The following is a 14,525-nucleotide window of genomic DNA, read 5'->3' as shown; positions in this document are numbered from 1 at the left end:
TACAGTTTTAGAGACCTAGGTGCTTGCACATCACAGAGCACTGCTATATTGCAGATCATGCAGGTCCCTGAATGATCCCAAATTCAAAACCACACTTGACAACTATCTAAATCACAGAGAACAACCAGAACAACTAAGAAAGGGTCACTTACCGGGGTTTACAACAGCCATGCCATTAAAGCATGTGACCACAAAATATAGTGGAAAATCAGTCTGCCCTTTGAACCATTCAGGAAAAATCCTCTCTATTCTCTTACACAGGGTTTGGTTTCTTGCCATCGCCTCTGCACCGGACAAGGTGGTGGTGTGGCACAGAATTTCCTTCCCTTCATATGCAGTTAAAGAATAAGTTCCCTTTTGAAAAAAAAAATTGTGTCCAATTTTTTGCATATACAAAAATGTGCATTTACTATTTTTTTTTTTTTTTTTTTTTTCTTTTGGCAGCAGATCACTGATGCCATGCAGGACTCCTGCAAACTGTCAGTGTATCTGCTTGCATCCCGTATGGGCAAGCAGATCTAGTCTGACAGGAAGACTCAATGAACTACCACAGCGCTCAACATCGCTAGTTCATTGAGAACTAGAAGCTGACAGCTACAAATGAATGACGCGGCCGTGTGGATGGAGCCCCGCATGGCTGTGCTGTTTTCAAAAACTAATGACTAGCACGGGGAACTTCTCCCCATACTGCTGTCACAGGGGGGGGGGGGTCGGGAAGCAGCTGCAGCGGTGGGAACATGTTACATGTTCCCAAAGGTGAACTTTATCCTTCATGCCTTTCACCTCAACCAGAACACCGTGCTCCCATCCCTTTGTCTTTGTCCAGTACTCCCTTTCTTACTTTGGTTATGATTTGGGCTGTGCATGTCTGCCTCGCAGTCACTGCTTGTATTAGGAGGATGTCATTCCTGGTGGCCCCTGTAAAGAACCGCCTGCTTCTTGTTCAACCATTTTTCATTGGCTCAGACAGATTAATGTTCAAGCTTATGGGATGGTTTCCACCATTACCTGGGTAAGCATACTAGATCTGTGGGCTTTTCTTCATCAAGGAACTGTTTCCGAGATTTGCAAGCCTGCCACCCAATCTTTTGTTCACACATTCTCTAAACTTTTATTTTTCATTAGTGTTTTGTTCCTGTTGTCAGCCCTCAGTCAGTGTGCTTTTGGAAGTCACTGAATTCCTGTGTCCCTTAATGAACAAGAAAGAAAATGCGATTTTTGTACTTACCATAAAATCCATTTTGTGGAGTATATAGGGATATATGTCTCACCTCTCTTTGCCTGATTATGTTCTCGGTAATATTTTGCCACAAATTGGAGACATGTTGAGAGTTGAAAGAGTTATTCTAAACTGACCAGTGTTTTTGTTTGCCAGTGTCCAATTCTCTAGACAGCAGTATAAGCTGACTGTCACTAAATTCCTGTATCCTTCATTGAATTCTAAAAAAAAATGTTTACAGTATATGCTACTTACAAAAATACTGTTTTTTGTTCTCTAATTAGTCCAGAAATAATGGCTGGAATGAGATTTACTTGCGAGTTTCTCCATTTTTGTGGTAGTTTGCAGATGGCAGTACAGTACTCTTTTTTTGTTTTGTTTTTTTAGCATGCCCCAGAGCAGTTTCCATCAGAGGAATTCCCTGTCTCAGAGTCCAAAGTCAGTATGGATGTGAATTTTCCTGGAGCAGCCTTTGTTGTGGTGTCATGTAAAGAAAGCCAGTCTGGCTTCCGTAAAGAGTAAGTTATTTTTGACTTTCATATTGGTACCCTTTTGTATATTTGACTTTTTTTCTGGTGTATTTAGGGGCACAAAATGTCTTAAACATTTGGGTTATACTGCCACCTATTAAAAAAAAAAAAAAAAAAAAAAAAAAGTAGGTCGATGCTATACCCCTTCTATTACCAGCATGCCTCAGCTTTTTTTTCTGGTGACCTAGGAGAATAACCATCTTTTTCAGCTCTGTTGTTTTAAAGTCCAACTCCAGCAAAGTAAGTGGGGCCTATGCCAGCACTGCAAGAGGTAATTGCTTGTTTAGTCTAGAGGACGATAAAAGCACTTGCCTGATCCTCCACTACCCTACATAGTAGACTGTCCTTTGGCGTCCTCAGGTCCAGTGCAGAACTTTGGTCCCTGCTTCTGTTTTGATGATGTCAGAGACAACTGATCACTAGATTGCAGGCGCGAAGAGGGTGCAGGGGCAAGTCTAGCAGCACATAGGAGCCTGTGGGAAACACGTTTCACATAGGTAAAACTGCTTTACCCGGGTCCCTTCAGACCCATACGAGCATTTCACTGAAGATGCAGTTCCACTGATGTTTCCCAGTGTTTTTTTTTTTTTTGTTTTTTTTAGCAACCTTTTTCTTCTTGATTCAAGTCTTTTTTTTTTCATAAACAGCACTAATCCCAATAAAAAAGGATCTGATTTAAAAATTAAACACTCACAAAAAAATAGCTGTCTGGTGTTTTTGCCACCAGCAAAATCATCCTCAGTCTGGTTTGTAAAATCGAAGTAAGTTATATTAAAATCAATTAGCCATACTTGCCTAGATGAGTATGATTCAGGGGTCATAGGACTGCATAGCATTGCACATGGCGCTCCACCCACACAGCTGTGTCATTCATTCACAGCAATCTGTAAATGAGAGAACTACAAGTCCTGTCTGCTACTGTGGCAGATGGCTTGTCATTCTCAATGAACCGCATGGGTGCTGTTGAGTGGACTTGTAGTTCATTCACAAGCCCTGCTACTTTTAAAATGACAGCCTGTATAGGCTTGTCTGCAGGAGCCTGACATTGTACCTGTGATCCACTGATCCTGTTGCACATGTGATCCACGTTGCATGTTGTGATCCACTGATCACGTTGCATGGGTGTAATTTCAGACTCCTGCAGACAAAGCCCTACAGCTTTCATCCCTCACCTCAGTACAGTTGTCAATTTGAAAGCTCAGGGCTTGTGAATGAACATACGAACGTGCTCATCAGCACCCTTGCGGTTCATTAAGAATGACAAGCCATCTGCCTCAGTGGCAGACTGGACTAGTAGTTCTCTTTTTCACAGCTTGCTAAATATGGGTGTAGCTTGTAACATGCTCTAAAAGCTGAACTTAGCCTTTGGAGCCTGTGGAACAGAGCTCTAACCTCATTCTGCTGGGTGGAGTGCTGCAACAGATAGCCACATGAAACTTTGAATTTGGATCTTCAGTCTCTTCACGCTGCCCATCTACAGTGACTTTAGCCATATTATCAATCTTTCAACTGCTATCATCTGTCCAAGTTTCATGAGTAATTGAGACCTGTTCACTGCTTACCACACTGCTGCTGTGACATATCTGATTCATGTTTCTTTCAATCAATTCAAGCATCAAATTTGGCATGGTCCACCCATGACCTTGCGCTTTCTAGAAGGGTGCATTTATCCACAGTGCTACGGTCAGAGCTACGCGACATATCTGATTCCAAACACGAAGGAGTCAGGCCTACTTAAGCTAGCTATATATTATACAATTTATTGTTTAATTTCCTTTAGCATTATCTTCAACTGTGTGGTGCATGGGCCTGCTTGAGTGCATACAAATTGAAAGGGCCTGAAGGTACGTCGCTTGGCCTGCTTGTGCCGCCCATCCGCAATACATGTACTGCGCGAGGTCTGGAATGGGATAAACAATCCAGGCCTCAACAAAGTTGGGTAGAGTTTTCCTGATTGCTGTAAAGACTTCATCCCATCCCCAAAATATAGGCCGAATTGCACATTAATGCTATTCTAGGTTCAGCTGTATATCTGTAGATTGACTCTGGATGTTTTTAATCAATTTTTATTTCCATCTGTGTTTCATTTATTATAGCTCTTCATTGTACAAAGCTCCCTGGTCTCGAGTTTTAGTGTATGGCCTTGGTCATAAAGTCAAGAGAAATGGGCAACTGAATTTAATAGAATCGGTGTGTTTTCCCCGTGATGCCTCTCCAAGTAATACAGGCCTAACACCACCACCAACCACCAACCAGTACCCAACTGCAATCATTCCCACCGACAAGATCCATGTGAAAATAGGTATTTATTACTTTTCAGACATATTATCTGGAAGATCTTGTGAAAAGCAATGGCAGTTTATTAACTGCTTCCTTACGTGATTTTGTATTTCCTGGTATGGGGCGCGCACACCGCCCTATCTGTGCCGCCTTTGTCAGCTTCAGCTGTCGACAACTGGGTTCCAGTCAGAGATTCTCTACCAGTACCTGGCGATTGCCGAGTAACACTGACAGATGAGAGCTCTGTATGTAAACAATACAGATCTCTCCCCTGTCCACACCAGCACACTGCTTTTGTGTTGCTCTGCATAGCAGAGCAATACAAAGCAGCGTGCTTACACAGTAAAGCACACAGAGTTAACCCTTTGATCGCCAAGATGTTAACCCCTTCCTGCCCATTGTCAACAGTACAGTGTCAGTGCTTTTTATTAGCACGGTTCACTCTATTAGTGTCAGTGGGGATGTCCATGGCAGTTAGTCAGTCGTTCCCCCCCGTGTCATAATGCCCGCCGCAGTCCCGCTATAAGTCGTGGATCGCCACCATTATTAGTATTAAAGAGGGGGGGGGGAATCCAGTATATATATACTGCTATTTGTAGACGCTATACAACCTTCATGTAAACCAATTAATTTACACATGTTGGGATTTTTTTTTTCAGCAAAGACATGTAGCAGAATACATTTCGGCCTAAATTTATGACAAAATTTGATTATTTAACATTTTTTTACTGGATATGTTTTATAGCAAAAAGTCAGAAATATAGTTTTTGGGGTTTTTTTTTTTTTTTCTCAAAATTGTCGGTCTTTTTTTTGTTTATAGCGCAAAAAATAAAAACCGCACAGATGATCAAATACCACCGTAAGAAAGCTCTATTTGTGGGGGAAAAAAGGACATAAATTTCATTTGAGTGAAGCCTTGCATGACTGTGCAATTGTCAGTTAAAGTAACGCAGTGCCGTATCGCAAAAAATAGCCTGGTCAGGAAAGGGGGTAAATCCTCTTGAGGACAAGTGGTTAATTGAAAATCAGAGCGTGCTTGTATTTATGTAGTCATCAACCACCATGTACTGAATCCATGACGTTTGATCCTAGAGCAACAACGATACTCAGTTGTTCATATGTGACAGATTTCTATAGCAGACATGTTGACCCTGTTCTGCTTTGCTAAGTAGATTTCTGTATATCTCTGTATAGTAGAGCTAAACACATATAATTACCAATAAATATGTGAGCTCATTGCATAATGTAAGGCTATAGAAGTCATGTGCCCACTTTTAATGGACATTTAAATTTGCTTCCACACAGCCTTAGGAAAAAGCTCTAATTTGTATGTTTGCATGCAACATACTCTGCATTGCATAACGGTACAAGAGTGTGAGTGTGTGTGTGTGTGAGTGTGTGTGTGTTTGTGTGAGTGTGTGTGTGTGTTTGTGTGCATTGTAAGGTAGATTTGAATAAGCTGATTGCTGACATTGTCTATTTAACTCCATGCCTTGGTGTAAACTTCATTGATTGCTGTAATATGATATACAAATAGTCTGATTTGGCAATATTTTGTTTTAGGAGTGTCCCCTTCTCCGGGTGCTGTACTAGTCTTCCATTCCTTGCCCCTGGAATTTTCACTTGCCATGGCTTTCACTGAGCAGCTCCTAACTTGGAAACTAGAAGATGGAGATGAAAGGTCTGATGATGAGCTTGCTACAGTCCCATCCTCCGTTTTGCTGCAAGTGGTGGAACTTCTAGGTGAGATGCAGGTTACTTTATTCAGCAAATGCCTTCTTTATTCTGCAGTAAAAATCATTGAATATCATTCAAGGGGAATTTTTATTATTATTTTGCATTAATAAAAGCATATTGAACATAAACCTTCTGTATACATTCAGATCAAGTGTACAGAATGATTATACATTTGAATACAAGTAAAGCTACAACCAAACATCTAACATAGTAGTCAGTATATTGTCCACTGTGTGTAGTCAAATTGTTTAAAATACAAAACATATCAACAACAACATATAGCTCTAATGTCTATGTTAAAATAATAACACCATCTTAAATTACTTGTGTGTCTGTATTGATTGGTTTGCCACATGGATTAGCAAATATGGTTGTCACTAAGACCAGTACACTACATATCGGTCATCATTGCAGAGGGAAGGTGTGGTGTGTTCCCATCCAAAGTGACCGTAACTTTTTTTTTTTTTTTTTTGGTAGTCTCGAACTACATAGGTCATTTTGTATAGTGGTTATATGTCATTAATAAGTTCCTGCCATCTATCAATGGTGAGAGAGTCAGGAGATTTCCAATGCAGAGCTATAGTTTTTATCATGTACAACCTCGATTCCCAAAAAAATTGAGATGCTGTATAAAATCTACATTAAAATCAGAATGCAATGATTTGCAAGTCTCATAAAACCTTTCTTTATTCACAGTGGAAAATAGAAAACATATCAAATGTTCAAACTGAGAAAATATACCTTTTTAAAAAAAAAAGTGGAGGAATTTTGAAATTGATGGCAGCAACACATCTTAAAAAAAGTTGGGACAGGGCTAAGTTTACTATGATGTAGCATCCCCTCTTCTTTGAACAACACTCTATAAATGTCTTGGAACTGAGGAAATTAGTTGCTGGAGGTTTGGGAGAAGAATGTTGTCCGCTATAGGATTGTAACTGCTGAACAGTCCTGGGTCGTCTTTGTTGTATTTTTTCATTTCAAGATGCACCACATATTTTCAATTAGGGAAACGTCTGGACTGCTGGCAGGCCAGTTAAGCACCAAGACTTTCTTGCTACAAAGCCATGCTGTTGTCATAGATATGCAGTATGTGGTTCAGCATTGTCCTGTTGAAATATGCAAAGCCTTCCCTGAAAAGACATTGAATGGATGGGAACATATGCTGCTCTAAAACCTGGTTATATCTTTCAGCATTGGTGGCGCCTTTTACAGATGGGCAACCTGCCCATTTCATGCACTCTAATGCACGCCCATACCATCAGTGATTCAGCACTGATACCAAACCGTAAGGTTCCTCTCCTGTTTAGTCCGGAGGTCACAGTGCCCATGGTTGTCAAAAAGAATGTCAAATTTCGTCTGACCAAAGAATAGTTTTCCACTTATCAGACCATTTTAAACAAAGTTTGGCCCAGAGAAGACGATGGCATTTCTGGATCATGTTCACATATGGCTGCTTCTTTGCATGATAGAACTGTAACTTGCATTTTTGGATGGCATGGTGTGTTCACAGATGTGATTTTTGGAAGTATTCCTGAGCCCATGCAGTGAAGTCCATCACAGAATCCTGCCTGTTTTTAATGTAGAGCTGACTGAGGGCCCGAAGATCATGGTCATTCAAAATTGCATTTCGATCTTGTCCCTTGCACAAAGAGATTCCTCCAGAGTCTCAATCTTTTGATGATATTATGTACTGTAGATGATTATACATTTAAAGTCTTTGCAATTTTACATTCAGGAACATTATTCTGAAATTATTTGACAGTTTTTAGATGTAACTTTTCTCAGATAGGTGAACCTCTCGCCACCTTCTGAGACACTCGGACTGTCTAAGATGCTTTTTTTTTTTTTGTTTTTTTTTGTTTGTTTTTTTTACTCAATCATGGTACTGACTAGTTGCCAAATAACCTAATTCGTTCCAAAATGTTTTTCCAGCTCTTCCTTGTTAGTACCACTTGCTTTGCCAGCTTTTTGTTGCTCTATCCCAACTTTTTTACATCCATAGAAAACTTTCTTATATGGACATTGACTGAAAGGTAGTCAGAATTAGGAAATGTGTAGGCTGCAATACTGTAATGTGCTTTTAAAAATGCTAGTTGCCTGGCATTTGTAAGTTATTAAACCATTCAAGGAACTGGCATTTTTAGGAGGAGATGAAAGCTTTTGCATTCCTTTATGATTTAACTCTATCTTCTTAAATATTATATCTGAAGGAAGTGAGGTGAGGGAAAATAAAGTTTCCTGCTACATGTGTTCCCAAGCACTGTGAGATGCATAGCTGTGCTAAAAGTATGTGCTTGCAGTCTGCATTCCCTGTTTAAGCAAGTTCTGGCTGTGTGCTTGTAGTTCACCTGTGCAGCATCTGTCATCAAGGAGTGTATAAGATCAGAAATCTTTGAACTTTGTTGGGAATAGCTTCAGCTTAGGCTAGGAAGGACTTTTTCTAACTTTCTACATTTCCTTAAAGTGTTACTAAACCCAGGACCCTGTATTCCCTATATCTGGACTCCTACAGTACATAGAACATGGAGATGCAATTATTGTAGTAAATATAAGCTGATAAACACCTTTTCTCATAAGCAGTTAGAGCAGTCTTATGACTTCTATCAGTGTCCAGCTGAACAGTGGTTAAAGCTTGTAGGAGGAGTTTTCATTCTCCTTTGACTGTCCGATGAGGCTGCATAACCCCTGATCCTCTTTGTGGACAGTGCTGATTGGCCCTGTGTTAATCACAAGCACCCTCCCAAAAAGAAAAAAAAAAGCTCTATCCATACACACTAAACTGAGCATGTTGAGAGTTACTCCTCGAGCTCTGTACTATCAGCAGATGGATTGGAGACAGTAGAAGGGGAGGATCAGGGAAGACAGGATCAAACAGCCTTTTTACACAATGTGGAGGATTAACCCCTTAGGTTCCACAGTGAGTATAACGAGCATGTTTTACTGCATATGCAGACTGATTTTTCAGTTCTGGGTTTAGTAACAATTTTAATGTCCTTTTTTAGTTTTTGTGTTTTTTTACAATTTCTAAGGATATGTTATTTGTCTTTGTTTAATTTAGCAAATTTACTGTGGACAACAGATCTAGCTGCTGTTATAAAGGAACTGCTCTTCCATCTGCTGGCTGAACTGCTGCGTAAAATTCATCACCTTGAGCAGAAAAAGAACCCCACTGGTCTGTCATCTTCCATAGCTCTGCAGCTGAATCCGTGCCTAGCAATGCTTATGGCTCTACAGACAGAACTGCGCAAGTTGTATGATGAGGAGACTCAGAACTGGAGTTCAGGCAATGCCTGTGGTGGCTCTGTACCTGGAATTGCTGAACAAGGCAGGTTCTCCACTTACTTCCATGCCCTCATGGAGATTTGCCTTGCTGTGGCAGAAGTTACTCTTCCTATTAACATGAGCTCTGCAGTGAGTGTGGTGTCCTCAACAAATGCCACAAATCTTAGTGACTCCTCCTCATCTTCATCATCATCTCCTGGTCAGACTCCGCAAAGCCCAAGCTTACTCTCAAAGAGGAAGAAAGTCAAGATCAAACGTGACAAGGCATCCACGGCCAAGCGCACTACTTCACGGGGAGCAGAAAATGACCCAGCCTTGCTTAGTATGGGAGGAAGCAAGCCAGAGGACATGTTGTGGTTCCACAGGGCACTGACTCTGCTAATGATTCTCAGGCATCTTACAAGTAAAGATCCACAAGGGTTGGGGGTCACCAATGATGCCATAGCAGATGCCAGTCAGGCACTGGTGGGTCCCACTGCCCATAGCCGTTTGCTTGTTATTTCAGGGATCCCCACTCACCTTGAAGAGTCTGTTGTTAGAGGGGCTATTCGGAAAGCATGCAATGCTCATGGCGGAGTTTTTAAGGATGAAATTTACATTCCCCTTCAGGATGTAGAGATTCCTAAACCAAAAGACAAAACTGAAGGCGCTGAATGCAAAACGGAGGTAGAGAAAACCACAATGCCAAACCCTGATAACATGGACATTAGCAGTTCCAGCAGTGTGACCCCTGCAGTTAGTGTCAGTGCCTCTGCTTCCACGAGCCAGGCTTCATTGTGCAGCTCACAGGGCGTTTCTCAGACCACCAGTGAGACGTCTGTAGAACAGTTTCCACCAGAACTTGCAGTGCCACAAGGCCTTCTAGAACCACATGCAATATCCAGCCAGGAGAGTTTAGACCTTTCCATATGCAGTACGGGAAGCATGGGCAGTTTGGGCAGCCTTGTGGAGCAACTTGACAATGTAGAAATTTCCTCTTTGCCTGATATAGGATCAATGTTTACAGTCAGTGCACTGGATAACCATACATCTATGTCCCGACCAATCAAGGGATTTGCAGTTGTGGAGGTAAATTCTTTACATTCTTCTATTATTATTTTATGACATGCATGTATTTTATTACTTCAATGAAAGGGTTTAGTAAAAACAAAACTGTAACTTGGTTTTTTACAGAATGGGTGTAAAAAATTGTTTAAAATTTGACCAATTTACCTTTGTCTGGGCTCTAAGGCTAGGTTCACATCTGTGCGGGTGGTGCCGCTGCGGATGCACACGAAAATCCGTGCAGCCACACCACCCACACAGAGAAATGCGGACCTGCGGGCGGGTGTCATTAATTCTAATGTCATGCCGCCCGCACTTGAAATCGCAACTGTACTGGGATCCGAGGTTCCCATGCGGGCTGCGTTTTCAGAAGAAGTGCAGGGACTTCTTATCTGCGTGTCACGGGGCACGGGAGTCCGTTCAAATGAATGGGCTCTCGTTACTGCACAGAAACGCGGCCCGCACAGCTACATAGATGTGCACCAGGGCTCAGACAGAGGATTCCTGGCTGCCCTAAAGCCTTTTTTTTTTTTTTTTTTTTTACTTACCTCCAATGCTCAGAGTTTAATCAGTCTTTGCACATTACAGAATACCTCTCATACATGTTGCAGACCACTAGATCTTACATAGATCAGTAAATTAGACCCTACAGTAGGCATTTTTTTAATAAATGACTACTCTTGAATAGAGTGAGAAAAACTTTAGTGAGTACTCACTATACTTTGTGTTTCCCCAGTTTTGAGATTTTACCATTTTTTTCTGTCTCTGTAGCAGCCTGTTAGGAAGCAGAATGAGCTGGGTAAAGACTGGTACCTCTGTTAGAATTTTATTGCTATGCTTTATTGGGTATATTTATATATAATTATGGATAATGTATGTATGTCACTATGAGATGATTCTAAGTATTTTTACTGAACTTGCCCAGCTGTTGATGCTTTCAGGAATGCTACAGTGTTCATGTATACAAAATGTATCCAACAAGCACATCAGAAATAATAGTCCGGGCCATTGGTAATAAAGTCAAATGTGAAGCTGCCAATTGCCTTGCATATGTTCATGCTATTAGAGTCTCTTAAATCGGCTAAACCTTTTCACTGTTTATTTCCATTGCAGGTGCGTTCCAGGGCAAAAATAGAGAAAATCCGAGCAAGTTTATTTAATAGCAGTGATCTGATTGGTTTGTCAAGTCTGGATGGTGAAGATGAACTTATGGAAATGTCTACAGAGGAAATACTGACAGTCTCCACAGTAAACCAGAGTTTGTTTGATACCCAGGGAATTCCAGGCTTGGGAGATTACTTCACTGATAAAACCCTAAAAGGTGAACTAGCACAGTGTTTTAACAACATGTTGTGACAGTTTATAGGCATTTGTGGATTACATTTGCTGTCAGAATCAGTACTCCACCAGTAGTTCCACTGTTGTATTTACATGGAGTGGAGCCAACCAAGTGTTAACTTGCTTTGCATTATTTTCTGTTCATTTGCTTTGTTGTCCTCTTTTATTATTCCTGCACCTCAGTGTACATCCCAGGATGCTTTGGGGAATTATGGATATACAATTTGGTTATATATCAGGGTTGTTTTTTTAAATTGCTTATGTAATTAAAAAAACAAAATAAAAAGCCACCTAGCTGTTTGCTTTATCATTTCATAGGTGACAAGTTGGTCCCAGAAGCGCGAGATGTTCTAACAGAAATATTCAAGAGCTGCATTCACGCTGAACAAATGCTCAGCCTGACCCCGGCTAAGTTCATCAAGGTATCAGACATTTATCTGAGCAAAGAGCAGATCAATTCCCAGACACCAGGAAACCTTCTACATACATTCTTCACCAATGTTCGACCCCCAAAAAAACTCCTGGAAGATCAGCTTACACAGGTAATAGTTTCCAGCTCCAAAATTGTGCCCTTCCACTTTGTTTTTAGGAAAAGTTAGATTAAAAAAACATTTGAAATCCATATTTGAATTGCAAAATGTTTTCCGTTTTGAACTTGATGTATTATTGCCTACTTGCTCAATGAAAATATGATGTGTCATTTACTAAACTAGACAACATAGAGGTGAACTTGTGTATTTATTGAAAATAAAAAAATTGCATATCTAATGGGGCCAAATCGATTGTTCACCTGTACAGGTTGACAGTAGTCGTTTTAGAGAATATTACAATATGACCAATAGATGGAGTTGAAAATAATAAGAAATAGAAGGATAGCATTTGATTTTTCCCCATTCACACAGAACAAATGTACCAGTAGTTTCACTGGGTGAATAGTTAATACATTTTTTTTAAAAATACACCCCTTTGTTTTTGGTGGAAAACTCATGACCCTTAAATAACTGTTTTATGTGTTCTCTGTTTATTAGTGTAACCAATGTTTCCTTCTTGGCTTTAGATTCTGAGGAAATATGGCATTCCTAAGCCAAAGTTTGACAAAAGCAAATACAGTAAATCTGGTAAGGAGCAGCATCCAGTAAAGGTTGTGAGCACCAAGCGACCAGTGAGCAAACCTTCCGCTAAGGACAAAGCTGTATTTAATAGTGTTCGGTAAGTATGTGAGCAACCCCTTTCCCCGTGCTACTACCCACTTATCCTACTAGTTCTGTATAAGTCTGTAAAGATATCAGTATATATGCATGGCATTGGTCACAGGGTGGGATCCATGCTGTATGAGTTGATGATGGGCTTGCTGGGAATATAGTTGTGGCTTTGTTCAATCTCCCACCTTGCATTTTGGGACTTTGCAGGGTCTTATAAGCTTGTGGGCTGAGTTTTGTTTCCATATAGAAAATCTGATGAGACTATTTAAATACTTAATACATCTGCCCCAAATACTTTCTCTTAATTGTACAATACAGGATATGTAGTCAATGTCATAGCTGCTACCTTCGGGTGATTGGACACTGACAAAAGCTTGGCTGGGGATGCTCCCCAGTGTACCTTCATATCACTCTTTGGGACTTCAGGTTTTTGCTGTGTCCCCTTCTCCTTTGGAGAAACTTTCTATACCAATTCCTTTATTTTTCTTTGCTACTTTGACTGACACATCTATCGGGATCAAACTGCTTATTGCCTCAGGGCTCACTAGCAGTTTCCGGATTGGTTGCTCCTCGGTCTTTATCTTGGGAACCGTATCTGGACCCTAAATTTGTAGGGCTAGCGTTTGTTTGCTTCAGGTATTAGATCCTGCTTTCGGTGCAAAGCTGGTTGCAGGGTTGTGATTCACTCCTATGACACCCAGACCCTGAAAACCCTTTTAGAAACCAGCAGCATGGATTAGGTAAGACAATGTTTTTCTGTAATTGTGACTGTGTCCTTTTTTACATGCGGGGTGTTATTTCACTTAGTGTGTTGTTATCCCCCTCTGTAAATGTATTACTTCATTGACAGAAGGTATTGTTTACCTTTTTGAATTTGGTGTTTTTTTCATACACAACATTGCTGCTTGGGAGACTGCATGGTTGCAAACGCCTTCCGGCAGATGCTCTTCTGTTTGAAATTTTCACCAAGATTGAAGGATAGCTGTCTGCTTCTTGCTGCCTGCTTCTCCAGAGACACAGACACAGAACATTGGTCAGTGCCTGGGTTACAGCTTCTTCTTTCCCTGACACATAAATATCCTTTTATTCTGTATGCATTTTGTAAGTACCCCACAGGGGATTCCCTCACTTAGCAATGGAGGGGACAAGGTATAGACAGACTGAGAGAAAAAAAGAGCCTAATAGCACTCGGGCTATAGACAACCAGGGGTGGACTGACAACTCATGGGGCCCCCGGGCAATAGGGGATCATGGGGCCCCTGTGTCCTTGCCCAAACTCAAAAAAGCCTATGAAAAAGGTATCAGGAGCATCTCATGGGGCCCCCTACTGACCCCGGGCCCTCGGGCAGCGCCCGAGTTTCCAAATGGTCAGTCTGCCCCTGTAGACAACACTGAAGAAAACTAGCAAAATGCTGTTTGAAACAGCTCTTTGTCCCTCAGTGGATTTCAGTCTTTCTGCTAACGGCTCGTAAAGCAATAATGAAATCTTGGATGTCACCATTGGCCCCAACACTTGCCATGGTGAAGAAACAACTGAAATCCCTCATGTACATTGGAAAACTGCATGCTATAGTTCAGGCCTTTGGATCTACTAAATGTTTTTTCATCAGATGGAAATATTTCATGGAGCACATAATGGCGCAATTCCAATACACAGAATGGTATGCAAAGGCTAACCATACCAAATCTTTGGGCAGATTAATGCCCAAGTAACCACACACCCCCTACAATCTTCTCGATCAGTTTCCCAAAGCATAGGTGTTAGTGGAAAGCATTTCTTAGCTGTTTTTTTTTCTTATCCACTTATTTTTATTTTTTTCATTCCTTTGAACAGATGCTTTGAAACCCTAATGAAGGCAACCTTTGTTCTAGCTGGTCTTGTCTTACAGCCAG

At 40.9% G+C, this 14,525-nt stretch overlaps 1 protein-coding gene across 2 annotated transcripts in view; it reads left to right on the top strand.

Annotated features, from left to right (window-relative positions):
* The window catches only part of HECTD4 (HECT domain E3 ubiquitin protein ligase 4), a 241,288-nt gene that overhangs the window by 200,991 nt on the left and 25,772 nt on the right, over positions 1–14,525 (top strand). For both annotated transcript variants that reach the window (XM_089676997.1, XM_089676993.1), the window contains exons 58-64: positions 1,607–1,737; positions 3,846–4,051; positions 5,593–5,772; positions 8,825–10,116; positions 11,206–11,413; positions 11,749–11,972; positions 12,488–12,639. In XM_089676997.1, the coding sequence (XP_089533123.1) occupies positions 1,607–1,737; positions 3,846–4,051; positions 5,593–5,772; positions 8,825–10,116; positions 11,206–11,413; positions 11,749–11,972; positions 12,488–12,639 (2,393 nt within the window). The remainder of the gene's footprint in view (positions 1–1,606; positions 1,738–3,845; positions 4,052–5,592; positions 5,773–8,824; positions 10,117–11,205; positions 11,414–11,748; positions 11,973–12,487; positions 12,640–14,525) is intronic.

This window comes from Staurois parvus, unplaced genomic scaffold (assembly GCF_062004578.1).
Source record: "Staurois parvus isolate SC_StPar_1 unplaced genomic scaffold, SC_StPar_1.0 ptg000014l, whole genome shotgun sequence".
In the NCBI taxonomy this organism is placed as follows: domain Eukaryota; kingdom Metazoa; phylum Chordata; class Amphibia; order Anura; family Ranidae; genus Staurois; species Staurois parvus.
This window is presented reverse-complemented; position numbering and strand designations above follow the sequence as displayed.